This window comes from Zalophus californianus, chromosome 3 (assembly GCF_009762305.2).
Source record: "Zalophus californianus isolate mZalCal1 chromosome 3, mZalCal1.pri.v2, whole genome shotgun sequence".
In the NCBI taxonomy this organism is placed as follows: Eukaryota; Metazoa; Chordata; class Mammalia; order Carnivora; family Otariidae; genus Zalophus; species Zalophus californianus.
Window position 1 is genome coordinate 69,976,338 of NC_045597.1, and position 28,000 is coordinate 70,004,337.

General features: G+C 38.4%; 1 protein-coding gene across 1 annotated transcript in view; it reads right to left on the reverse strand.

Annotated features, from left to right (window-relative positions):
* Positions 1–28,000, reverse strand: part of RXFP2 (relaxin family peptide receptor 2) — a 63,998-nt gene that overhangs the window by 8,467 nt on the left and 27,531 nt on the right. Inside the window, exons 4-15 of the mRNA XM_027590487.1 lie at positions 25,658–25,763; positions 24,509–24,580; positions 17,995–18,066; positions 17,323–17,394; positions 15,743–15,814; positions 14,630–14,701; positions 11,072–11,143; positions 9,485–9,556; positions 6,084–6,155; positions 5,905–5,976; positions 3,419–3,490; positions 590–819 (exon numbers count right to left, since the gene is read on the reverse strand). Of these exons, the coding sequence (XP_027446288.1) occupies positions 590–819; positions 3,419–3,490; positions 5,905–5,976; positions 6,084–6,155; positions 9,485–9,556; positions 11,072–11,143; positions 14,630–14,701; positions 15,743–15,814; positions 17,323–17,394; positions 17,995–18,066; positions 24,509–24,580; positions 25,658–25,763 (1,056 nt within the window). The remainder of the gene's footprint in view (positions 1–589; positions 820–3,418; positions 3,491–5,904; positions 5,977–6,083; positions 6,156–9,484; positions 9,557–11,071; positions 11,144–14,629; positions 14,702–15,742; positions 15,815–17,322; positions 17,395–17,994; positions 18,067–24,508; positions 24,581–25,657; positions 25,764–28,000) is intronic.

Here is a 28,000-nt window from a genome sequence, read left to right on the forward strand (position 1 = left end):
GTTTTTTAACTAGGTCTTCCTCCTCCATCCTGTATTAAATGAACTAATATAAACACCGACAACAGTCTCTAAAGGACAACGGACTTCATGAAAGGTGTCCTAATTCTAAAGTACCACATTGGGTCTTCGTTTTATAATTTAAAAGTAATGGTGGTGGTGAGTGTGTGTGTGTGTGGGGGGGGATATTTGTGTGTGGGAAGCTAGTTTTTGAACAGCAAACAAATATCATTTGCATAGTTAATAAAGAAAATAATTTTCTTTGGGCTTGAGAACGTGGGTGCTATTCTAACTGAAGGTTTAACAGAGCTTAGTTTATAACCCAAAACCTGTCCTCCATAATCTGTCCATTGACTCATTGGCTCCCTGTTACCCCATTTCCAAGATATAACCCCACACGGTGGGTGCTGGATCACTGCAAAATGATGCAGTCTAAAACAGAGAGTCAAAGAGAACTATACTTCATTCTTAGAAAAAAAGCTGCCCAGCTCATATAATTTATATTAAGTGCCATTGTTGAAGGCCAATATGTTATCTAGTGCACACGTCACAGAAGACATCCTAAATCCACTTAGATAGGAAACATACTTACAACAAAGGATTTTGATGGACGTAGCGTGAGTCGTGTTTTCAGCTTTAATGAAAGATCTCATGCCAATGACAAAAAGATTTCCAAAGCAGGTTATGAAAGCTATAACCCAGACAAATATTCTGAGGATATTGTTAGCCAAGAGGTCCTCAAATGAAGAAATGCCGTCAGTCAAGGGCATACATATGCGGACATGGGGAGCATAGGAGCAGTATCGAAAGTTTGTGAAATAACTAAATTCAAAGGGAAAAAAAGAGTCACTTCACAGCAATGACAGAAAAACTACAGTTGCCATCCTCTATCAGAGCTGCTGCTCTGTCAGGTATGCAACTTCACTAGGTCTGTTTATTTTTGGTTATAGTGATTATAGAATTCTTTATCAAATATTACGTTACTCTAGGCAGTGTGCTTCTTGGGAAGACGAAGAACCTGAAGGACATAGAAATTCTGTGCCTTGACTGAAATGAGTCAGGGGTGGACATGAGAATATGAAGTCTCCAGGACTCCATTTTTCATCATCACATTGAATTATTCTTTAGGGTATGATAAAAAGTAAATTGTCCTTGTTACACTGATCTGCAGCAAACATTCAGGGGCTTGGGTTTGGGATGGAAACTGAAAACATCCCTGTCTTGTACTTCATTTTAAGTATACTCACTTAACCAGCCTCCTTTTCCCTGACACTGGCGGGAAGGGAGGGTCTCAGAGACTAGGAAAACTCAGTCTCACGGGAGCTAGGAGAAGAAGCAGATTTCATACCAGGGCCTAAAAGGGCTTAAACAATTTCTAGAGGCAGATATAGGTTTGTTTGTGATCAATGTGTTTTTGATCTAGGTGTGTGGAAGCTTGACGTGTTTGAATTGGGAGGTCATTTGGCTTATCGCCATTCCCCAAACCTGTGTGTTTAGGCCTCCCCACTCCCCATTAAAACGTATTCCATTTTTGTTTTCTTGTACCACCTCTTTTAGTTCATTTCTCTTTGTCTAATCCTTTTTTGCCATCTCCCCATTCGGTTTTGAGACTAGCCAGTTAATTCAAGCTTTACTCTGCCATGGCTTCAAGGCCCCCGTGATTGATTGGCTGCCCAGATCCACCTCACCTTCCCTTCATTGCTCCTTCCGTTCAGACATATTGGCCTTCTTCCAATTCTCAAAGAAGCCAGGCTCACCCCTCTTCTTACTGCAACGCTTTTGCTGTTCCCTCTGCCGGGAAGATTCTTCCCCCTAGGTATTGCCAGGTCCCTCCCTCCATTCAGGTCTGCTCAGATGTCACTTCGCTCTTCTGTGTGAACCATCTATCTCCTCTTTCTGTCCTTTTGTCTTGCTACACTTTCTTTCACAGGGTTTATTCACAATTTATTTGTTCACTTTCTGTTTCCCAAAGCTGAATGGAAGCTCCATGGGGCAGACACTTCTCTCTCCTGTTTGTCCTGTGTTCTTAGATCTAGAACAGTGCCTGACACATGCGAAGTACTCAACAAATACTTCCTAGATGAGCACGTGAAAGATGGATAATTTAGTGCTAGGCTTGTCAGGTAGGGAAATAGGGGGCAATCCCTGCCCTCAAGTAGCTGACAGTTGAGCTTCCTGAAATCATCTATGCATTTAAAGGAACTTGATGTATAATTCCCTTTTTATCTTCTCCTTGCCTGGAGTCCTTGGTACACACTTGACTTGACCTTTTAGTCCCTTTAAGATTCCGTTATGTCCACTGTCTTCAGATGGACCCAGCTAGGGTCTCTTGGTCATTCAGCCTTTCCTCCTGCTGTGACCACGGCACTGGTCAGCACGTGGAAGAAGAGGGGCTTATGAGGTGGAGGTGTTTCAATAAATGGTGGACAAGGAGCTGAAGAGAAACTAGGTCACTTAGTAGGGAAGTAACTAAGTTAAAACATTTTCTGTTAATTATTAGCTCCTTCTTGACCTCAACCTGAGGTTCATATTTCAAGTGGCAGCTTCTCCATCAAGTTCTAAAAAGGTTGAATTTCTCTATTCTAAAAGGACCTCACATTCTACCCTCAACAAGGAAAAGATAGCCTCATTAAATAAGTATCTACTGGTGCCACAGAAAGAGAAATGATGAAAACCATGTGGATATGCATCATGTACTTGTCTTTTAGTAATCACACCTACTGCAGAGACTTAAACAAAATGTTCTCCCAAAAGAGCACCTTCACACCAACCATTTCATCCACTTGCTGCACCCAACTTGTAATCTTACACCGAATCCTCCCTATTGTTGTGGATAACAAGGGTTAATTTTTGAAATCATGAACACATAGAGTACACAGTTGATAAAGAAATGAATCATGTCATAAACACATATATTAACACAACTTACACAGTGCACTTTAGCCAAATATATTAAAGTGACATCAAAAACTACTATAAAGATTAATTACCTCCATTTTGTAGTGCACTTAGTAACAGTAACAACACCTGGAATTTATATAGCACCTTTCTTCCTAAGGGCTCAAATCTTAGAGCAGCCGACTGCTCATTCATGTGAGGTGAATTAATGTTTCCAGGTCTCCTGAGTACCATTTAGCCAGGGACTTCATCTTGTGTAATGTGTGGTATTCTGGTACCCTGATCTCTTATTGGGCCTCAATTGGATAAACAGCATGTTTCCAGAGAGAAGTGTCATTCATGTCGGCACATCATAATATTGAACTCTATTTGAACAGGGACCAAAGGTGACAAAATTAAAAAGTTCTCAATAAAAAGACTTTTCTTGCATAAAAACACATTGCAGTGATACATTAGACAGTTTATACTAGAACATCGGCAATATTTCGCCATGCTTACTTCTCCATTTTTCATACATACATACATGTGAGAAAGATTCATCATGGGCTGAAACATCCGTGTGTTTATATTTGGAATCTCTATCCTTTCCAGGTCTCTGGAAAATATGCACAATAGGTTTCATGTTTTCAGGGCTTAACTTTTTAATAATTGCATTTTTTGTCATATCCTAGATACCATGCTTCAAAGTCCTGTTACCAGTTCAAATTAGGATGAAAATTTTACAGTAAACTATCTTAGGAGATTGCCATTTCTATTTATGACTTTTATAAGTTGGAGCTGATTTTGTCACTTCATATGCTGAATTACATTCTAATAGAACATTCTCATGAATTTCTTTGATTTAAAAATGGCAGTGGTGATTTGTGTGATCATGAAGTTGGCTGCCTAGTTTCATTTTATAGACCACACCATGTGAACTTTAGAGGGTTTCAGACAGGAACTGATATTTCCAACCTGAGAACATCACTGAAGTAAGTTTTGTGAGAACCTGGATTCAGATACAGTTGTTTCTTCCAGGCCTATGCATCTTTAGGGTGGAAAACCATGGAAGCAGTAAGCAAGGCTCCAATTCAGGACAAGTGTTCCTAAGACAGTAGTGGGAAGCATAACGCCTTTCCCTTCTCCAGACCCCATGAGATGTCCTCAGAGGGCTCCAGTGGGAACCACTATATTCCTCATTTATCCAGAAGCTTCTTCAAGTACAGATTCTTTGAAGACTCTTTAGGATGGCATGAATTAAGGGAGTCTCCCATGTTCTCAGGAAACAGATGGAGAGAGGAAAATCTAAAAAGACAGAAGCCTTTTACTTTTAAGGTTTATTTTGAAAGATGTTTGATTCTCACTCAGTTTCTTTTTGACTGATCTGAATAAGGATTTCTTGACATGGTTCTGAGTTTTCACCCATCCACTGAGTCTTTCACAGAACTGCCTTGTTCTTTGGCAGTCAGAAATGAAACCTAGTGGAGCAATTATACTCCAGAATCGTCCCAGGGTCTCTGTTGCAGGAAACTCTTGTGTCCTTTTTAAAGGATTTGTTTCCCTCTTTCTTTTGCTCTCTGGCTTTCTCCTGGCCTTATCACAGTTTTAGCTCTACATGGATTGTGTGATTATTTGATTAATAGCCGATAGTTTCCAAAAGGGCAGGGGTCACTATATCTTGGGTGCCTAAGACAATGCTATGAATAAGTTGGTGGCCAGCAAATGTCTGTAAAATAAATGTGTAAATGAATCTTAAAAAGAAAAGGATTGAGACAATAAAGAAAAGAAATAAAGAAAAGTGTTGGGTAAATAGTTTCTGATTTGACTTTTAGAAAGGCATGATGTGGTAGCATGATATTTTGACTTTTAGGATTCAGTGTGTAGTAAGTGAAAAATCATTTTGTTCACATCCTAAGGTCTATTATTATATGAAAAAAACAATATGTTTTATATATATATATATATGTATAACACACACACACACACACACACACATCTTTGTTTTTTTATATTCTCACTTCTTAAGAACAGGAACCAAGTCTTTTTCATCAGTGGATGCTCACTAATACCTGTTGAAAGAGAACTTAATCTGGAATTAATTTCCAAAAGAAAACTATTTAGCAAGAGGAAAAAGTGAGGGACGCCTGGGTGGCTCAGTTGGTTAAGCGTCTGCCTTCGGCTCAGGTCATGATCCCAGTGCCCCGGGATCAAATCCCACATCAGGCTCCTTGCTCAGCAGGGAGTCTGCTTCTCCCTCTGCCTGCAACTCCCCCTGCTTGTACCCTTGCTCACTCTCTCTCTTGCCCACGCTCTCTCTCTCTCTAACAAATAAATAAAATCTTTAAAAAAAAAAAAGGAAAAAGTGATATTAAGGATTAATCTTTGGAATTAAATGAACAAAATCTTAAGGCTGAGATCACATAATATGTATGTAATCTCCGTGTAAAAACAAACAACAAACTTGAAGCAACAACGGTTATTCCTGGGAGAGGAATGAGGAAATTCAAAGAAAAACTGGCAGAGTTCTTGACTCTATTTGAACCTCATACATTTGAAATTTTAAAATACTAAACAACATTAAGTGCCTGAATGTTCACATTGGTGAGATAATTTTTTTCTTTACTGAGAGAAATATAAAAAGCATGCACCGTAGACCAATATCAAGTAGACTGTTGTAGCAGAGGGGAAAGGAAAAGAGCAAGCAAGTCTTACATAATTTGTTTTTTACCAACTGTTCAGTAACCAAACTACTGAAAATTTAATTCTTTGGGAAGATTGCAGGATGAGATTTTTCCATGTGAATCTGGTATATGTAGCTTCAAACACAGAAATGTTCTTTACAACATATTGAATGGTTTTGCTGTCATTCAGTACATACTTGATGGTAACAATGATATTCATGACTGTCTGATGATGCATGCTCAAATAAAAACCCCTGTGTGTATCAAATACCCATTTAAAAATAAATGTGGTTCTGAGTAAAGTACATCCACTAAAATGATAATCAACATACTGTTATATTTCACTTACAGAGACTGAAGTTGTTTAAGACTTTCAAACTGGTTCTTGTGGAGATACAAAAGAGGATTGGACGACAGATTCCTTTTGTACCATTAGAAAGAGGGAGGAAAGAAGCATCAGGATGTTATTATTTTGGAAGCTCGAGACGTTGCCATTTAAATCTGCTGATGGTGGGAAGAAGAACTTACAGTTTTTGTAGAAGCTTCAGGTCTTTAAAAATGTGGGGTGGTAGCTCCATTATCATATTGCTAGACAGGTCCCTGTTGATGAGAGTGAAAACCCGACACAATTACATTGGAAATAAATGACATGGTTGTTACTCCTCACAATTATCATCATCCCATTTGATGTAACAGAAAATATGATCCAATTTAACCAACCTGATAACTTGTTACAAAACAAGGCTGTGTGAGTCAGCCAAATGGATGTGTTTTCCATCACTTTCAGATGTGTGATATTTTGCTCATTCAGTTCCTGTCTGGAATTTCCTCTCAGTCTCTCTCCAACACATTCCCAACCTGGTTCAATGTCTACTTTGACTAATTTCCTCTGTTTCAGGTACTCTCTGTACGTTTCGATCATTCATTATTTCTGTGATTCTTATTTGGTTCAAGTTTATGATATCTTGTTTATCCAACTGTATTACAAGCTTTCTGAGGCCAAGACCTATGTCTTCTACTTACTCTTGCCTTCCAGCTAGGACAGTATTGGCCACATTTTATCTGCCCAGATAATCTTGAATGGATAAATTTGCACATTTTAAATCTATTTTGATATGGTACTATTTTTTAAAAGAAATTAAAAATTTAGAATGAAATATAAGAGGACTGTCCAATCCATGAAGAATCATAGGGAAATGCTTCTACAGAATATATAAAAGGATTTGCTTGGGTCAGAAGGAATCAGGGCTCTTCAAGAGTCCAAAATATCCTTCTAAAGGGAAGATGTTCAAAAGTGAAACAGACATGCAATTGCTTAAAACTCAAACAAAAGATCTTATCTATTTTTGATGCTTTGGAGCTGCTGATGGGTATGTGGGAGTTACAAATAACTAAGACTTAGGTCTTTTTCTAAAGAAGCTTACAATTAGAATAAACAACTAGATTATAAAACAAGGAAGGAATGAAGCAAGTGCTATTATAGATGTACTGATTAAATAAAGAGGAAGGAGTTGGAAATCAGGAACTGTTGGAACAAAGCTTTATGATTTTCATAGGTAGTATAAAAGAAGAACAGCTTTTCAGGTGAGAGTTAAGCAGGATCAGTGAATCAGAAACTTGAGATTCAATGACATCTTCTGGAGTTGGCAAATGGTCCAGCGAGGGTGGAGGATGGAGGGCATGGGGAGATGTAGAGGGAGTGAGTCTGGAAATGAGCATGGAGACAAAATGGAAGGGCCATGAGTACATTCCAAGGCAGAACTTCCCAGGGCATAGTCCAGGCATCAGAACCAAAGAGGATTCTTATAAGAAGAGTACATTCCTGGTGCCCACTCCAGAACTATCTCTTCAGAATCTCTGGGAGGGAGTCTGGTAATATGCATTTTAATCCGGTATCCCTTGTGATTCTTCTGAACATTAACATTGAAATCTGGCAACAAGGAGTGAGAATATGAAGCAGGACAGGGGCATACTATGCTCTGGTTCATGGGATGTTAGTTCTGTCGGAAGCATGAAAAGTTGGAGAGTCAAACGATGGAGACCAGGCAGGAGGCTTTGACCCTGTACCATGTGAAAGCTGATGAGGGCTTAAGGGGGTCATGGGCAGGTCTCACCATCTGGTAGGACAGGAAGTGTAAGGAGGGTTGAACGGAAGAGAAGAGGCTTCGAGCCTGGCTGCCAGGAAGGATGCCGATAGCCCTATGATGGTAAGTTCAGGGAAAGAAGCTGGCAGGAGGGTAAGGGTTAGCTATAAATTAATTGTAACAGATTACTTTTGAGATGCTATCATGATATCCAAGTGTAGTTGTCCTGCCAGGTGGCAATTCTGATCTGGGGCTGCCGGTAAGAAGAGGACACCTGGGTCTAGTGTAGAAGGAAAGCCACAGGCTTGCATGGGTCAGACAGAGCATGACCACGGAGCAAAATGATGACGTCTTGTGCAGCTAGAAAACATCCTGTTCAGTGTTATGTTGCAAAACGAAGTACAGCCTTTTGGAAGAAAGGACTTTAGTGGCCTCACCTAAATGTGCTTATTCCTCTCCAGCACGGTTTGTTGTCATGAAGGCATAGTAAAATTACCCAACATTTTCGTAAATTCAGGAAGTAAAAGTGCCTTGTTCAAGTTAATTCTATAAACTTCTGAATTTCTTTTTTCACTTACTGATGAACAGTGGATCGGAATAGATTATTGGTGATGTTTTAAAAAACAAGCTAGTATCTCTTAATCAGACTCTTTTTTTGGGGGGGTGGGAATGTGTGTGGCTCTAAGTGTAGGATAAAAAGAGGATTAGAATATTTTTTCAAAATGTGGACTCCGTACCACTGTTTCCTTAAGTTTGCACTTAAAACATGCTCCTGTGTGTCCTGGGGTGCTCGCTTTCTCTACCCTATAACTCAAGTCCCTATCAACCCTCTAAAGTCTCAGCAGGAATGCCCTTGTGAAGAATAAGCAAGTGATTCTGAGGGAGCTGCCTTTCACTTTTTGCCATAAAATGACGATATTTTCAGTTGTAATGGAGTGTCTTGCACATACTAGGCACTTAGTAAATATAGGTGGATTTGGTTTGTGATACTTATAAATTCATTTGAATTATCTTGATTATTCATGAATTAGTTTTCAAATTACTCTTCCTGAGTTATTTTCCCCAGTACTTCCTGGATTTCAAAGCGAGGTATAAAGAACGGGGGAGAGGTTAATTAAGAAATTAATTTCCATTTTTAGGCTTCAGATCAGGAGGAGGAGTTCTATACCCAAGTCACCCCCTTTGTAATGTAACAGACTTAGTTTTAACTTCTAGTGATACACAGTTATGGAGGTAGCAATGAATTAATAGTGAGACATGCTTTTAAAAGTTTTAGCTCCACAAAATATATATTTGAACAGGAAAAGTTACATAAGCTCTCTGAATATTTTTCAATAAACCCGATCATTCTAGACATTTGTATTTGCTTCATCTGCTCTGGAAGTCATAATTTCTCAAGGGATAATAAGCATCTTTGTTCCTTTGTTCAGTCATGATTAATATGATTTCAGTCAGTCGTTCATTTAGCAAGCGTTTATTGAGAATTAACTATACTCCAGCCATTAGAGATAATGATCCTTGAGTTTAAGGAGCTCTGGAAAACTGATTTGCTCCAAAACACACACACACACACACACACACACACACACACACACACACACACACACGAAATCACCCAAAGAAAATAGGGAGAGAAATTAGAGTAGGCTAAATCCATATTAAGCCCACTGCTTGATTTTAATTTGCTTTTGACTTTAGGATAATGTTGGTTCTCTTAATTGATTTTGAATATCCAGGAGTCTGCAGAATTTGATTGCCACTAGGGAAAAAGCAGCCTCCCTAGTCACTTAAATTTATAATCTTGGAAGAAGCAATCCTATTTTCCTAGTAGACAATGCTACTTACAGTTCTCCTAAATTTTTTAATGAAGAAAATGTCTTCTCTGGAACAAAATCAATTTGATTTCTAGGCAGAAACCTGTAAGACATGGTGAGAGTCAGCACTGTTGGTTTGTGTCTACTGTAAGAACCAGTTCTCATTGGGAGATGCCACTGTTCTGGGGGTAATTCCATAAGGCCTCCTTTGAAATCTCAAAATAAGGTGTGTTCTGGTGTGGAACGTAAGGCAGGAATTTCTCACCAAGGATATCCACGTGTTCTCTCTAGGAAATGCTGCCATAGGTAATTTGAGGTGCGGAGTGTGGTCTATGAAGCTGCGTTTTTTTGGAATCTGATTATTTCAGAAAGTGTTCATTTCCCAATATACACACACGGATATCAAATTTGGACCCTGTTAATTAATTAGAGTAGGGGTTGAGGGGATCCGTTAATTAATTAGAATAGGCTTTGAGAGAGAGGATCCTTGTGTAAGGCATATTCCTTAGGAAAAGGCCAGAAAGAACAAAGCTTAAACCAACCCCATAGCAGTTTCTGGGGCCACAAATGGATTTTAAATTGGGTGGTGGTGGGGAAGGCAGTGGTTTTACATTTCCTTTGTCTAGAAATGGAATTCTCCAAGATATACAGTAAAAAGAGGGGGTCTGCCGCTAACTGCTTTACAGAGGTGCTAACAAATGAGATCATGAGTGTGACAGTGATTCAAAAGCTACATGGGTCTATAAAACAGAAGGTGTCAATGGAATTTGTTTAGTTTACCAGTGTTCTCTGTACCAGTGTTCTCTGTCATTATCTATGAGAAAAGGAATAAACTCTTTGCATCTGCTGAGTGGGATAGCCCCTCTTTTCTCATTAAATATGCTAGTCTGCAATCTGATTGATAGATACGTAGCCTGGCAATAACCTTATCTCTTTGTTTGTTGAAAAACAGTGGTTAGACGACTACAAGTGAATATACTCCAATTTTTCTTTTCCAACAACCTGTGCAACCATCAAACATTACTGCTTACTGCATATGGAAAACTATGGTTAAAACCAAAGCAAAATTCTTGTGTTTTTACCAGGGCAAATATGCCATAGCCGATCCACATGCATACCACCCCCGACACCCTTTAAAAAACGTAATCAGCAATCAGAATCACCAATCAGAATCTTTGGCAAACCAGAATACATCAGATATTCTTCCCTTAAGAATAAAATTATTATTTTTTTCTTTAGCGAGAAAGAAGAGACATCAAGGGGTAATTGTTCACTGGCAGTAACAGCTAATTGTTGTAGAGCTAACCGTTTGCACACACATTATCTCATTTCCTTGGTGATCACAGGGTTAGACGTCAGCTCAGCTGAGAGGATGCATGGAAATAGTAATTGCCCTCAGCAAGAAGCAGAGCAGCTGGAGACCTAGAGGCTGGGCAGCTACATTGAAGCCTGGGCCCCACCATCAAAACTGATAAATCTATGTGTGCGTTTTCTAGGACTGCAGTTTCAGACCGAGGCTGTAAACAAAACACTACTTTAAAATTCCTTGTCAGTGTTTTCTTCTGACTTCCAAATCTATTGGGTTTCCCATCTTTACTGATTTCCATTGTATACTTACAGCACCGTGAGTGAATTGCATGAGAGAAAGGTGGAATTCCTAAGATGTTTTATCCCATTGCCTTCCAAATCCCTAAAAGGCATGGAGGAGAAATATTTTTAATGTTTTTGCACAAATCACATGTCTACAGGCACTTTTTGTTGATATAACAGTTCTGAACTTTATTTTTTCCTCATTCCAATTTTTATGCTTTCTTCCTAATTATCGTAGGGTTAATAATACAATTAATATTATGCTTCTTTTCTCCTTCCAATTAATATTCAAACTTAATAAAATTGAGGGAAAGGGCAGCCCAATATTTCGTGAGTGTCTCTCTGTGCTAGATACCATGCTATTAATTATCATTATATTGCCACCATGATAATGGTAACTACCATTTATTAGACTTTTATGGTGTCAGGTACTGTTCTGAGTGCATAACAGCATTCCTGCAAAATTGGTATTATTTCTCCCCCTCCTCCCCACCCATTTAACAAATTAGGAATGTGAGGCTCTTGGGAATTCACTTAATTTCTGGTCACACAGCTGGTAAATGGTAGAATTGACCTTCTAACCCAGATCTCTCTGTATTGAAAGCCTAGACACTAAACCATGGCATCATAGATCCTTATATTCTCACATTTCACTGACATCACGTAGATACTTTTGTCTCTATTTTGCTAAAGGAGAAACCCAAGCAAATTTATCTTCCAGATACTGAACACCAGAGTCAGGATATGTATCCATTTGCATGATGGAAAGTGGCTACTCTTTCTTGTATTTTGTTTTTGGTGCCGAAACCCAGAGACGAAATGCCCGCTCTCTCTACCATGCCTCTGAGATCCTGCAGCTGGTTGTCGCCCTGCTCCAGTGTGGCTGGGACAGCCCTCCGAGTCACCTGGGGACTTCTTAGAAATGCAAACTCTCGGGCTCCACCCCAGTCCTTAGGACTGAGGTCTTTTTTTTTTTTTAATTCCAGTATAGTTAACATACAGTATTATATTAGTTTCAGGTGTGCAATATAGTGATTCAACACTTCCATACAACACCTGGTGCTCATCACAAGTGCCCTCCTTCATCCCCATCACCTGGTTTCCCCATCCCCCCGCCCAGCCACTCTCTGGTAACCATCAGTTTGTTCTCAATAGTTAAGAGTCTGTTTCTTGGCTTCTCCCTCTCTCTCTCTCTCTCTTTTACCTTGGCTCATTTGTTTTGTTTCTTAAATTGTACCTATGAGTGAGATCATACAGTATTTTTCCTTCTCTGACTGATTTATCTAACTTAGCATGATATTCCATCCACGTCATTGCGAAGGAACTGCGGTCTTAACTAGTCCTCATGTTGTTTGCGATGAGTGCTGACACTGGAGAAGCACTGGCAGAATGATTACATCCTGCTGGTGATCCCTTATGGCAGTGGCATCCCACCATCAGGGAACCCCCCTCGGGAGCACTCTGACATTGCCACTCCCAGCAGCGCCAAGGAATGAGACAGAGGCAACTTTCCTGCCAAGTCTCCTAACTTCTTTTTATAGTCTGCTTCCTATAATCCTCCATATATATGACAATAGCTATATTGCTGCTTCTGAACATTTCTCACATTAACACTAAAATCACCAATCCTTTTGTCATTCCCTTTTAAGTTTTATTTTATAGCCATCCAGGTGGTCTTGTAGGAACTTGATACATTTTTCATCCTTAAAATACTGTGATTAAAATAATAAACACTATACTCTCTTAAAGGTCCAAATATGGGGCGCCTGGGTGGCTCCGTCGTTAAGCGTCTGCCTTCAGCTCAGGTCATGATCCCAGGGTCCTGGGATCGAGCCCCACATCGGGCTCCCTGCTCGGCGGGAAGCCTGCTTCTCCCTCTCCCACTCCCCCTGCTTGTGTTCCTGCTCTCACTCTTTCTCTGTGAAATAAATAAATAAATAAATAAATAAATAAATAAATAAAATCTTTTTTTTAACATCCAAATATTGTTGAATGGAATGGAAATAAATGTTTTTACATTTCACAAGTATAACAGTAAAGAGTTGAGAGCATAGCCCTATTGATGGCAAGTGATGGAGGAGAAGCCTGGCCAGGGCAGTTTTTTCTGCCTTATGGGATTTTTTTGGGTCTGACCTCTCAGTTCTCTGTCCTATTGGTTTAAAGGCCTTTTTCCATGTGCAGACTATCTTCCTAACAACATATTTTCACTGGGTGTCTACATTTTTCCCTAGTGTTTGAAGGAGGCTTGAGTGACCATGAGTATGCCAGAACCCAGGGTTTTGACGCTGGTTCCCGATCTCCTCTTGGTTGCCGATGTCCATTTTGGGGAACGGGCCTGGGCCCTGATCTTTTTTTGCTACCTTCACCATTTCCTGTTTGCTTCTCATTGTGCAGATGTGCTCATGTGTTTTCTAAGTTGTTTTTTCTCACCTATTCTTAACACGTTTTATTCTCATGTTGATCAGACCATTATTTCCCTTTCGGCAGTGGCACATCTACATAAGACCTCTGTTGCCTTAAAAGTATTTTGATAACAGGTATATAAATAATAAATAAATAAATAAATAAATAAATAAATAAATGCATGTCAGTAAATAAACACAAGGGCACCTAATAGTTGTAACAAGTAATTGTAAGGCTAGCTCAGAAAGGATCAAAAGCTGAGGCACTACCGTTTTATCATCTTATGAGTATTGAGTCCCCTGATTTGACAATGAGGAGAGTTCTGGGGACAGTACAATCAGCATTTCACAGGGCAAGAGATATCTGCATGGGACAATACTGCCTGTCTCAGGAGACCGTGAAGATGAAGGTGGCAGGAATGGGGAGTAGTGGTAGTGAAGCCATGAAGTAAACCAACTAAATGTTTTAAACAAGTATTGGCTCAAAGTTAACAAGGAGTGGAAATGGTTTAGCACATTCATTTCACAAAGGTTTGTTGAGCAGTTATTATGTGCTGGTCATTGTACAAATGCTGAGATATAAATCCCAAGGTGGGTTTCTGCCCTCGTAGAATTTACAGAACGGTAGGGACAGACAAGTAAACCAATGGTTCTGTGATAGTGATAGCACGATAGGTGTGCCATGTAGGGACCAGGTGGCATGGTGGACGTCTGTCCATAGTGTAAATAAAGGAGGCAGAGAAGCAGGCAATAAAATTGACTGACGTGTCAGGGATGGCCTCCTGGAGGGGATGTTTAAGCTGACTTTTGAAGGAGATGTTGGGGTTAACCAAAAGAATAAAGGAGCAAGACTTTTCTAATTGAAGGAATAATATGTGCCCAGGGAATTGATTATAGCAGTTTGGTGCATCTGGAAGGAAGACTCGTGAGGAGGAGGAACAGGGTAGTAGACTATATGGAGGAAGGGATAGAAAATGGGGGCCTTGGGTGCTCAAGGGGCAATTCTGAATTTGACCTGCACACCCAGTGGAATTCTCAAAAGAGTTTTAAACCAGGAAATAACATAATTGGATTCGGGTTTTGGAAAGATCACCAATGGGCTTTTTATGTAATCATGAATTAACTTCGGGTCTAGTTTCCTTAATCTGGATGAAGAACAAATTAGCTCCTAAATGCGTACTCACATCCAATTGAGATGAGGCATTTGGGCACACATCTGTTTGGGAAGGGCTTCTAAGTAGTTATTAACCATAGACCTTTACACAAAGAAGATGTTAATTAGAAACAAAATGATATGCCACTTTAAGAACAGCATTTTTACTATTTCCACAATTCGGAAACTTGCATGCTAAAATCAACACAGCCGGATAAAGAATACAGACATAACTACCTCTTCAAAATGATGTCTAGATATGCAAATGGCACAGAAAAGGAAGCAGATGTCAAAGAAACTATGAACACAAAAGTATGATATATATAACCTGGGAATAAACATTGTACAGTTTAATTTTATGAGATGAAACAAAAGTATATGTTGAGTAATAATTTTGAAGTTCATGGTAATTTTCCTTGTAAACTTCAGATTTGCAATCATTTCTAGCATCCTACATCTGGAGGTTTTTTTTAAGGGAAACATTAATCACTTACAGTATTAAAGGGCCACATCGCAAACTGCATTAAAGCTAAGAAGTGGTAGCAGGGGGCACTGGGGGAAGGAAAACAACCCATCAGCATGTTAAACTGCACAATTAATTTATGATATTGTGGTCCCTTTTGACGAATGGAAAAATAATGATGCTATACGATCAACTATAAAGGAACATAATAATCCCCTGCTGATAAATCATTTCAGTGTATTAGTAAACAGAGAGAATGTAATTATGAGAACAGCTCTGTTGGTGGGACAAAGAATTTGGAATTTTTAGTGACTCTCGCTGGGCAAAAGCACATTTCCCTCTGTTAAAAATGTAGTCGGAGCTGAACTCCCGGGAGATTCTGATAGATTTAAATGTAGTTAGGAGATAAAAATGAATACTATCTTTGGTTAACCACTGCAAGTCAAACATGCCTTAGGATTAAAGGATATTAAAGGAGATCAAAAAGCAATCAACCAGTAGGCTTAAAATATACCATGGCCAGGAAATCACAACAGTAACTGTGGCTGGACATACAGGAAAGGTTTTGACTAATAAAAATGCTAGCCGGCCTGAGTTTTTTTAAAGCTCTTTTTTGTAAGCTAGTGTTAGATGTTTTTGCAGTTTATAGACAGAGGTACTGAAGGGTAGATGAACACTTACAGGAAAAACAAGGACTTTAATCCAGTAAACAACCTCTGTGAAATTCTGGTTATTGGATTGTCATCTAGAATTCTGAAAAAAGCATATCACAAACATTTCCAGCATTAGAGGCATCTGTGAAATAAAACCAGGTAACAAGAAAAGGCCCACGACAATCATGTCTCCCCCAACACCTGCTCTCTTCCTTCCTGCCCGTCCACACTTGGCCCCCATCCTTCACCCTGGCTCTTTCCTCCAAATTCTTACCACCCCCGTCCCAGCCCTTATGAGCTCTGTCCTGACTGTTTTCTCTGCCTGCATCCACCTCCCATTGGACTTCAAGACCTGAGTCATATGCTTCACCTCTGGATACTTGGGTCCGGCACAAGCTGAATTATTAATTGGCTGAATACAGGCTTGGTGAATGCTTTGACCTACTGATTGACTGAATGAAGAGCGAATGAGGAAAAAAAAATTCTTAGGAAATCACAAATAGTTCTTTGGTCTCACAGTGTTCAAATGATGCATTTAATAAGGTCTGCACAAACAAACTCATTAGGAGCCTTGAGGGTGAAAGAGCGAGAATATTCATATATTCAAATCACCGTTTCTAATGATACATGGTATTTTCCTAGAAAGAAACAGACTAAAGGGAAATATGCCTTCTTTTTTCTTGTGCCTTTGAAGCCAGGGGTCCCTGAGGGTAAGAGTTGGAGAAGGGAGTGACATCGGGCACCTACTATATGCCAGGAGCTCTGCATGTGGCAGTTTATATATGCCCTGTGATTTAACCTCACAACATTGTTCTTAGAAAGGAACTGTGATTATAGTTTACAGATGAGGAAAAAAGCAGCCTCGGAAGATTAAGAAAGTTGCCTGGAACATTAAGCATAGGACCACGGCATACACAGGATCTGGATGAATTGAAGTTCTGGCTTTTTCCACTAGGCCAGGCCAACCTACAGGAAATGGGCAAACTGACACATAGAGCCTTCTAACTGCCTGACGTTCATTTTTCTGATGAAAACACAAACGTCTGATGTGAGACTCCTCAGTATGGAGCTGGTGGCTCAGCCTGGAAAGTAATGAAACACCACAAACTACCATATTTTCAGACTTTTCTATGAATGTTCTGGAAATCAAAAAAGCCCTTACCTTGCTTACTTTCTAGGTCAGGGGACATTTGAGAATGTCTGGAGACATTTTTGGTTGTCATAACTCTGGGAATCAGGACTACTGGCATCAACTGGGGTAGGGATCACAGGTGCTGCTGAACATCCCCAAATACACAAGAACACCCCCCTCGTCAAAGAATTATCTGGATCAAATGCCAACAGAGTTGAGGTTGAGAAATGCTGGAATAGGTAAACACTGGATGGACTCAGGAAACTTCCTGAAAGAGCATGGCACAGATTTCTTTGCACATAACTACCATTTGGCATGCCATTATCTGAATTGCTTGGGTAAAGTGCTCCAGATTATGTGACAGTCAGAAAAATGAGTATAATAAACAAGATACATAAATAGATGGAAACTATAAGCATTGATGTATATCATCAAGACTGATCTTTTGTGGGGGAAGAAAAAGCTAGAATACTTACAGCCAAGTTAGCTGATGTAAGTCTTTGAATACTCCGGGTCTGAGAGTTGTAATGCAGTTGTGGCTGAGATACCTATAAATAGCATGAGCAAGTCAATTAGGCAAACTCAATACTCCATTTTAGTCACATATAATTAGAATATGAGCTGCTGCTGATGATTATGGAGTATGGACATCTGTCTCTGACAGCACCCAACTGGATAAGAAGAGGGGGAGAAATCCAGGAACAACTAGGAGATATAGATAACAAGCCTAGTGTGTGCAACACCAGGGCCAGGACCAGCAAAATGGCCAAAAGTTGTGTGTCGGAATATTATATTTTTTAAGAGTATAAGAGTAGGTTATTCTTGCTTTTGTTCTTTTTGGTCACATCCTTAGTAGACTAGCATTTTAAGAAAATATATAGGTAAGTTAGCGAGGGTTAGCAAAAATAAAACGCTAAAATATTGTGGAAATGACCCAAACTTGAGAAGACAAGGTTAAGGAGAGCCTTCGTAACTGATAAAACTAGGAATCTTTTAATAATTCTTTTAGCATAATAACTAATCTAAGTACTTCATGATACCCAATTCCTCCCATTTTACTATAGCCAAGTCAAGCCTTTAAAAATGATCATTCTACCCTTCTAATCTTTACTTAAAATTTTACTCATAATTATAAAGAAGTTACTTACAATATTTGCAGGTTATGTAATCCAAAAAATGCTTTCCTGGAAATGTGTGTAATACAGTTATGCTGAAGAAATCTGGTAGGAATAAGATAGAAGAGTCATGTGATTATGGTTTAGGTGTTTTGTATTTTATCAAGTTGTTGAATGTGGTCTCCACTTTCTTCAACGAAAAGACATTTTGTGAAACTGGCTTATAAAGTCCCAAGTCCTATTCTTATATTGAGCAGTAGAGGTGTTGCCCATGAGAGATGGCTGTGAACCTAGCCAATGTTCCTGTCCCACTGGCACCCATGCAGTGAGATTCAGGCATCTCTGGTTTGCACCGCTGAGCTCCTGTGTGATGAGTTTGAGGAGCCAAGTGGTCTTGTTTCACAGTTTTCTTATTCTGACTTGCAAGAGATACGCCCCTTGTGAGACCAACCAGTCTCACTGTTGAGCTTTATTTTTTTCAGCACAGGGTTCCAACTTTAATTCCCCATTTCTCTTCATTCTATTCCCACGGAAAAAGGAGAGGGCAAGTCTTATTCTTTTCTATTTTGAGATGCAGAGCAAGAAGCACAAAGGGAGTTAATAAGGTGCTCAAGGTCACAAATGGCATGAGTAGTTAAACTGGGGCTAGTACATCAACTTCAGCTCACAGGGTCATGATTTACTTAACCCCTGAAGCAATTTAGCAATAGAGTATTATTCAATAATATCTAAGTTGGGAGTATCTAAGTAAATAATTTCCATTTCCTGTGTTCATTGTACAATGAGTTTAGCCTTGAATTCATATTTTCTAGAGGTATTTAAGAGCAGGAAATTTCCACTAATAATAGTAACTAATGACTACATAGTCTTTTGAATGGCTTCCCTATCTCTTATATTTATTTGCTTCGGTTCCTAAAATCTTGCACAACACCTTCTTAACTGTTATGATACTTCACTGCAAAACTGTTCATAGAACATGTGCTCCTTGAGCATATGACTGTACTGTAACTATTCATTCCCTAGCAAAAGCATTATAGGTGTGCCAGGATATTAAAACCCTCAGCCATTCAGGTAGCTAGGTAAAGCAGAGATCACCTCCCAATTATCAGCGAACCCATCTATAACCCTAAGTGTTAAACAAATATTGTCATTTTCTCTGTGTACCACCAAGTGGAAAAGGCTGGTTCTACAGAGCACGTGCATTACATCCAAAGATACACAAAGCATCAATTTCAATCCCACAAAGTAAACCTGAAACCCATGGAGACCTCATGCATGCCCTTCTAACCCTCCTCCCCATCACCATGTCTGTGAAGAGATGCTTCCCATTGCAGCATAAATTGTGCTTTTGCTTTTAAAGTTCTGCTACGAATAGAATGAGTCCACACAGATCAAAATCTGTTTTAGCATTTCAGAGCCCTTGAGTGATGTAATGAAAATTAAAATAATGAATTATGTTACAACAATAAATGAAAATAGAAAAAGAATATAATACCATAATATAGATATATTGAAGTTCCTCTTAAATATAAGATTTACCACCTAACTAGTGCAATTTATATTTCATTCAAGATAATGAATTCAAAAGTGGAATGCACATTTTACCTACATGCTCTCAAAATCGTGAAGAGATGGGCAGTCATAAATTGTGAATTTGACTTTGTGCTTTGGATCTGCATGACTCACTGGACATGTACAGCCTCTCTGCCTTCCCTGACATGAGTTAAGACTCCAACTCCTTAAATAATGAAGAGCCTCTAGTCTTTTGGTTTGGCTTCAGCTTGCTGGCACTCCAAAGAGAACCAGAGTCCCAAGTCCCCTGTCTCAGGCTTAGGCTAGTGAATTTTAACTTGATCCTGTAGTATCCCCTTTCTTCTTTGCAGAATAGAAGCTTGGTGAATATGAGGGGAAATTTGGAAACATGACAATTTGGCAAGTGGTGTCCTCTTTTTATTCAGAGCTGAGATATGAGCCCATTTGATATACTTTACATTGAATGGCCTTTTAAGAATAACTTACTGGTTCATGAATTCCTGCTGTTTCAGCTGTCAGGACTTTTCAAGCAGAAACGCCAGGAATTTATGTACCTGAAACTAAAGCAAATAAATGCTTTAATGACATGCATGTTTATAGGCCATTTTTTAATGCAACATTTTGTATTCATGAGCCAGGCAGACTCCTTGAGCTACATTTTGTTGCCAGTGATTGCCTTGAACAAGAACCATGTTTAAGAAGGAATTTCTAATTTATATAAGGTTTATGTTATAATGGGGGGGAGAACTGCTGTTGGTTTCCATGGTAGTGGTGATAAAGTATTACAGTCAATGTTATAAATTATATTTTATTTCTCTGAAAGGTCATCTTAAATTTCTTCCCCCCAATATTAGAAATTCTTGATATTTTAAAAGATTATTAAAATGAGTAATCTGATCAATAGTAAACGCATTCAGACAAGTTGAACAACATTTATTCATCTGGCAAATAAACTTTCATTTTGATTTATAAATTTATTTTTCTGGATGCCTAAATGACCTCAATCCACTGAATATTTAGAGCTTTCTAGACCACAAACTCACTCAAAGTTAGATTCAGTGATCTCTTAGGATATATCCCAGTGCAGAGAAGGATGAGTTTGATGTTTGTTCTGGGCAAGATCACAGAACAGGCTATTTAGGACACTGCCTGTGAATGCCTCAAAGAGAAAGTGAACAGGGGACTACATGAGAATCAGGGCATGTCAGAACAACTTGATTTTTTTCTTTGAAAAACTGATCAGTCCGACACGAATGTGTGGCTGACATTGCTTACAGGTCTATCAGGCATTGATCAAATGGTTTTATGATGGTTTTATGGACAAAATAAAGAACAATACACATTATTTTAACAATGATGATGAAGGGCTCAGGAAACAGTATTTGACACTGTCTTCTTCAATATTTTACTCCATGATATGGGGAAAGGTGGTTCATCTAATTTTCATATGACAGAATGCTGGGAAGAATAGTAAATATGTTGAATTTTCCAAAAAGTTCTTCACACTCTGATAAGAAAAGCTGACTCTAACAAGATGAAATGGAATAGGGATAATTTACGGACCCATCACTAGCTCTCAAATGCCAAGTGCACAAATGCAGGATGGAGTAGCCATCACTTAGCAGAAACACCGACGGCGCAAGACTGGGAATTTTAGAAGCATGATCACTAAGAGTTAAGGGAATGAAGTAGCCACCAAAAAGCAAATGTAAGCTTAGGGCATATAGAGTTTAGAAAGGAAATGTTGCGAGCTTTCTCCTACCCTGCTTTGGTCATATCACAGTGTTAATATTACATTTATTCTAAATACTACATGTAAAGCAAATGTAGGTGAATGACAGGACAAAATTTATTAACATTCTTTGAAATTTCTTTTCCTTAGCTCGCCCTCATTCCCTTCCTGGCTTATTTTTCTCCATGGCCCTAATCAGTATCTAACACACTATGTATTTTCAATTTTATTGTCTAACCTCCGACCTTGTGCCTTAAGCTCCATGAAGAGAGGCCTTTTCTTGGTGTTGTTTACAACGGTGTCCTCAGTGTGTGGCACCTCACATGTATCAACAAATATTTGTTGAAAGAATGAATGAACATGTGGTTTTCTCAGCTTTTACCCTCCTGATGAATGCTACCAAGGGTTCTGGGGGTTGTCTGTTCCCCGGATGCCTTCTCCTGGGGATGGTTTGGGTTTTGCTATGGTAATTTGGGCCATTGTAATGCAGAACAGGGAAGGAGAAGGTAAGTGTAGGACAGGAGAGGGAAGGGCATGTCTAAGGCTTGGGGCTGGAGAAGGAGTGGCAGGAGCTGCTGAAGAGTGGGAGAAAAGGCGCTGGGGGTACTCATGAGCTCATGAGCTGCTTTGTGGTATTTGAGTAATGCTTATAAAAAACTTGAGTTATTTTCAAATCAAAGTTTGGTTAATGGATGTTTTCATCAACAGTAACAATATTCTGAGACTGGATCATGCTTCCAAAGGACCACAGTCAGAGGTCTAGTTTTGAGACCAAGCTCTAATACTTGTCAGTTGACTGCCTTTGGGCAAACAAACCCTCTTCTCCAGAGTAGATACCCTCATTTCTAAAAGGATCTCATGATGTCTGCCCCCACCTCACAGATTTTGGGGATCAAAGTCCAAATGAGAATTCCAAATGTTGGATTCTTTGTAAACTTTAAAAAGTGTTATATAAATATAAAGAATTGTGCTGTGTTTTGCCTTTAATAGATAACTTAGTATTTATTGATGAGGGTCTCATGATCTCTTTTCTCTCAGTCTCCAGGAGAATCAACCTGCCTAGAAAGCATCAAATAGCAGCTCGCATCGAGAAAGCCTCTGCTGGATGATGATGTGGCACCTAGGTTTTCTCAAACAAAGTAGAAGTAAACATTTATTTGGAGAATTTTCCAGCTGCTCTGGGCAATTAAGGTTAATCCCTATTTTATTTCACTAGGAAAAATTGGGGCCTGAATTATCAAAAGGAGTGATTCCATGTTCTTCCCTTAAGTGGGCTAGCTGATACTACAAGAGATATTATTGACATAGATCAGTGGTCCACAAAAGGACTTGGTCTAAGTAGTTGAAATTTAACTCTCCTTTGTTTGATCTTCTGGTGATCTCTCTGCCTTCTCAGAAGTCAACTTGTCCCAAATTAGAGGGAAATGTAGAGAAGGGAGTTCTGTATGGTCTAGGACAGTATGTCTTGGTAGAACATTCAATCTGATGCTAGAATGATTTCTTTCCATCTCTGGTTTCTGGTTATTATAAAATAAACACTGCATCAGGCATCAGAAGATAGGGGTTCTAAATGTGTCTCTTCCACTTACTAGCTGTAGATCCTAGTTAAATCATTTAACCATTGCAGACTTTAGTTGCCTTGTGAATAATAAGAAGATTTAATTAAAAATTCATAAAATTTCTACGACTCTAGATCATAGAATTGAAACATACTCTACAACATGAGCCTTTTTTCTTTCCTTTCTGCTAGTGCTATTTTTTTTTTCCACTCTTGAGCATTATTCAGGCAACTGCAAGCACAATATTGATTCATAGAATGAACATGTGGTGATTCTAAGAATTTTCAGTAAGATTAGCAGCAGCATAGTTAAGATTTCCTCTCTGGAGGAATCTGGAAACCCAGAGTCCGTGCACAGCTACTCCACGGTGGCGATGTCAACATGATCACATGCTCCACCAGGATGGTATTTACAGAGATATAAGATGATATTTACAAAGGCTGTAATCAAACCCAGGCATGATTATCTCTGTTCACAGAAGATTCCACCTCACTCATGGACTTCCTTCATTGACTTCTTTTCTTGTATGAGAAAATCTGTACCTAAATTCATGAACAGCATAGAATTGTCGATGGCATTTTAAACCAAATATGTCTGTCCAGTATAAGCCAAAGATCAGATTATTTTTGTTCCTTTTACCATATTTTACATTTCTAGATTTTAACATATTTCACATTTCTAGAAACCTTCTATGCTGAAGGCTGAAGGATAAAACAATATGATTGTACTGCCAAGGGGCTTTACAACATTACTTTGTTAATTTTTAAGTCTAGTCTAATGATCATCTTGGCAAGTGTAGAAATTTGATCTCTTCATTATCCCAGAGTGGCTGTGCTCAGAGGAACTGACATAGTAACCAAACTCACAAGAGGTTGAATATTCTCAATTTCTTTATTTAAATAGGAGATATCCAATTCCACCAATAGGAATGTTCTTATACCTTATCCAAGATAACTGCCCAGATACTTTAGTATGAATAATTTGGGAAGTTAATGCAGTCATCATAATGTTGCTTGGTGAGCAGAGAATCAAAGCAAAGGTAATATCCATCAAAAGATAGTTCATGCTAGTTATGGTGGAAATTGACACTCCATCCCTGCCCTCCAGTAGAGACTTCTCTAGGGATTATGTCTCCCAGATCCTGGTTTTCTTTCTTGGAAGATGGCATCTTGATACTTCGTTTCTTGCTGACTACCATTTCTTCACTGCTGACTGTGCTCTATTTATTAACATTTTCTTTCCTCAGATATGCTAATATCGCTGATTTCACTAAGATTGTGGTTTTGTTCCTATTGTCCTGGGAGATAGGCTGTATCCTTTCATTATGTGTTTTAAATGATCTGATCATTCTGGTCTATACTAACATTCCTCTTTAAATTAAAAAGTACATCTAGTGCCTCTGAATCTACAATGTCATTTTCCAAATGATCTTGGAAAATCACATGGAACTATGTGTTTTCTTATTTAGATGCCTCATCTCAACTCCAATTTAGTTCTCTAAAAATAGCTTAAATAAAATCAATTCAGCTATTTTAAATTATGAAATGGAAAGATAATATGCTAGTTTTCAAAGCTTAATTTCCCAATCTTAATTACATTTGGAAAAATAAATTTCATGGTAAAAGTTATCGTTTATATTTCATGTTACTTAAAAAGATAAAAGGCATCTTAAATAAAACATCACAAGGATTTCTTCATAAAGACACTACTAATAGCTACTTACATCTGTTTAAGTTCTGTGTATTTGATGAAAACTTTATCTGGAAGGCTGTGAATTTTGTTTTTCTTAAGAGACCTAAAATAACGGTAAAACAGACTTCATTACAGGTTTAATGACAAAACAAAGTTTTCCTAGAAAGTGCATGCTTGAAAACAGGATATTTAATGATACTCCATGCTGCTTAACACATATTTGAAAATGACTGTGGTAACTGAAAACTTCCTCATGTGAGAAAGAGAAGTCCATAAAGCAAAATAAAGCAGTTTGCACACATTTGACAAGTCTGGCCAGTTAGTATGATAGACTAGAATGTCTTTGGTGATTTAACATCTTTACTCTCTGGGTAATTTAACAGAATACAACAAACAAAACAACCCCCCCCCCAAAAAAAACCCCAAAACAAAACAAACCAACAGGAAATCCTAACCAACTTGGGATGCCTGGGTGGCTCAGGTGGTTAAGCGTCTGCCTTCAGCTCAGGTGATGATCTCCAGGTCCTGGGATTGAGCCCCACATCAGGCTCCCTGCTCAGCAGGGAGTCTGTTTCTCCCTCTCCCTCTGCCTCTCCCCACTGCTCCTGCTTTCTCTCTCTCTCTCTCTCTCTGTCTCAAATGAATAAATTAAAAAAAAAAAAAAGAAAATCCTTACCAACTCATGCATGGTCAAATTATAACATGATTGCAAATTCCTGAGGCTCTCAAAGCATTTTTCCAAAGTACAGGAAAATTTGCACAGTGATAACACAGCTAGCTTCATGGATCTTTTCTATCTTTGCAATCTTGGACAATTACTGCTATTTAAAATGAGATAGAATAAGCTAGTGGTTTTCCTTTTTATTTCCATTTTTAGTTGTACAGTACTGGCACTTTAGTAAAAACAATAGATCAGAAAGTAACTGAAATAAACACTCCAGACCACAGACATTTGTGAGTTAAATGATATTCAAGCTAATCTAACACTCAGTGTTTAAAACCTGTTTTCCTTGGAGAAGAAGCATGAGGAAGTCCCTAATGGCTGGTGGTTTAAAGGGAGCTTCTATTATTTTGCTAGTATACAAGTAACATAAAACAGAACAAGGGGAGGTTAGATTAGATTACATTGTTTCCATATGACTTTACAGGCAAATATCAGCAAGATGTGAATTCTACTCACAGTAATGTCATATTGCTGGAAATCACTGGCACAGACTTTAAGCCGACATTTACACATTCCAATTCAGTTCCTTTGCAGTCACAGCGTTGTGGATACTGATTTAGAACTAGGGGGCAAAAGAGTAGTTCACTGGGAAAAAAATACTTTTTTTTAATTATGACCTTATCTCTAATAAATGACATTGTTCTCTCTTCATCAAAAGTATAACATTTACACCTTCACTGCACTAATTTGGGCCCATAATAAAAGCAAACAAGACTTCTCACCTAGTCAAATATAGACTAATGTGGTGTTTCATCTCAGTTCTAGCTTCCAGTGGTCATTTCAGAGGCACTTAATAAGTGATTAGAAAGAAACCACAGAAAGGTTTAAATGGCAAAAAAGCATATAGTGAAGCAAGATTAAGTTCTCTTCGATGAAAAACATTACTATGATGGAGTAAATCTGTAATAGGTATAATTGAGTCAATTTAATTGAATTGAATAACACAAAGAGGTTGTTCAACAAATGCTTGTTGATTAAAATTAAATTCCATTCTTTTTCCCCTTTCAAACTTCTGGAGCTGGGAGAAGAGAGGGATGCAGTTTCTGCCATAGCCTCCATTGTTCCTTATTGAAATCATCCGAGTCAGATTCCCTCTTATTTTGGTTCTTTGTTTTTCATTACTATAAAGTTATAGTGGAAGATAAAAATTGTATAGATGCTATGAAGCTGAGAGAACCAAAGATCCATCTATCTGAAACATTCAGAAGAAAAATAAAACTTCAGATTTTACTGTGAAGAAACTTACATAATTATTAAGATAATGGCATATAAAAGGAGTGAGAAATCTACAGAGAAACCAGGCCAAGTTGTCCCAAAGGACAGATAATCACTGTGTGTGTGTGTGTGTGTGTGTGTGTGTGTGTGACAGAGAGAGAGAGAAGCGATATTTATGGAGCACTTGATTTTGCCTCTGATCCTGTGGGTAATTGTTTTGATGGGAGCTAAGAACATGAGGATTATTTTCCAACTTTTGTGTTTATTATTATTTATTTAAATCTTTATAAGTTCTTTCTAATTGCTCTGTTTCCTTTAAATCACTTTTATCCAAACTTTTTAAAATCAATGTCACTGAATTTTGGTAAATTCAACAAACTTTTATTGAGTACCTGCTTAATTCAAAAGATACATTCTAGTGTATAAAATTCTGGAAAATATTCTATGTTGTTTATAAGCTTATGCTAATTAGCTCAACTTCTTAAAGATAAGTTCAGAATGTTTACTTCAATGTTTATTGACATTAGAAATAGTGGTTATATTATTAGATTGAAAACCTGGGGTTCGAAACTCTTATTTACCAATAAAAGAATCCCATGTAGTCCAAGCTGAGCCTGTTGTCTAAATGAGCAGTGTGAACATAGACCCCCTCACCTGCAAGTCAGTCATACCCACAGGCTCTGGATTCTTCTTCAGGAATGCATCTTGTATCTCTATCTTAACTTTTCTCACTGACATTTTCTGGTTTTAGATTATGAGTATTAATCTGAAGTATTGCAGGAAACATAATGATCAGTATCTCTTTCACCACACTTTCTCCTCAGCCTTGACAAGGTTGACGTTTGGGGAGGCCCATTCTCCACTGTGGGGGGCTGTCCTATACATCATAGGATGCACAACAGCATCCTTGACCTCTACACACTAGATGTCAGTAGCAACCCACCAGCTGTGACAACCCAAATGTCTCCAGACAATTGTCAAATGTTCTCTGGGGGCAAAAGTTGCCCAGGGCTGAGGACCATTGTTCTAATCCATTCTCTAGAATTTTGGTGGAAGAATCAGTCTCACAAACGCTCCTTATCATGTGCTTCTTCCTCTTTATTAAAAGAAAATAAGCCCACAATTTTGGTGGGTGGTTGCCTACTGTGTATAGCAGTGATCTCCACAATGGGATGTGTACAAGATGACTTATTGTGGTTCAGGAAGAAACTATTAGAACTTTCAGTTATATTTATTTTTAATCTTTTAATTTCTAATTTTTATATATGATGCTCCTGTGTATGTATAGTAAAGCATATAATAAGTGGTGATTATAAACTGGTATTGTAAAGTGCATAATATAATATTAATATAGTGTTAAATATATATGCATTATATATACATAATAATATACACATATAATTGTATATACACCTACATAATTGTGCCTATGTATACATTAATCACATGTATGTAATATAGATATGTATAAAGACATGATTCTATCTACAGAGTAGAGGCCAATGTCCAAGGTGTGCACCCAAAACCCTTTATGGGCTGGCCTCACCTTCTAGGTCCAGCTCCTCTGCTCCAGGCACTCAGAAC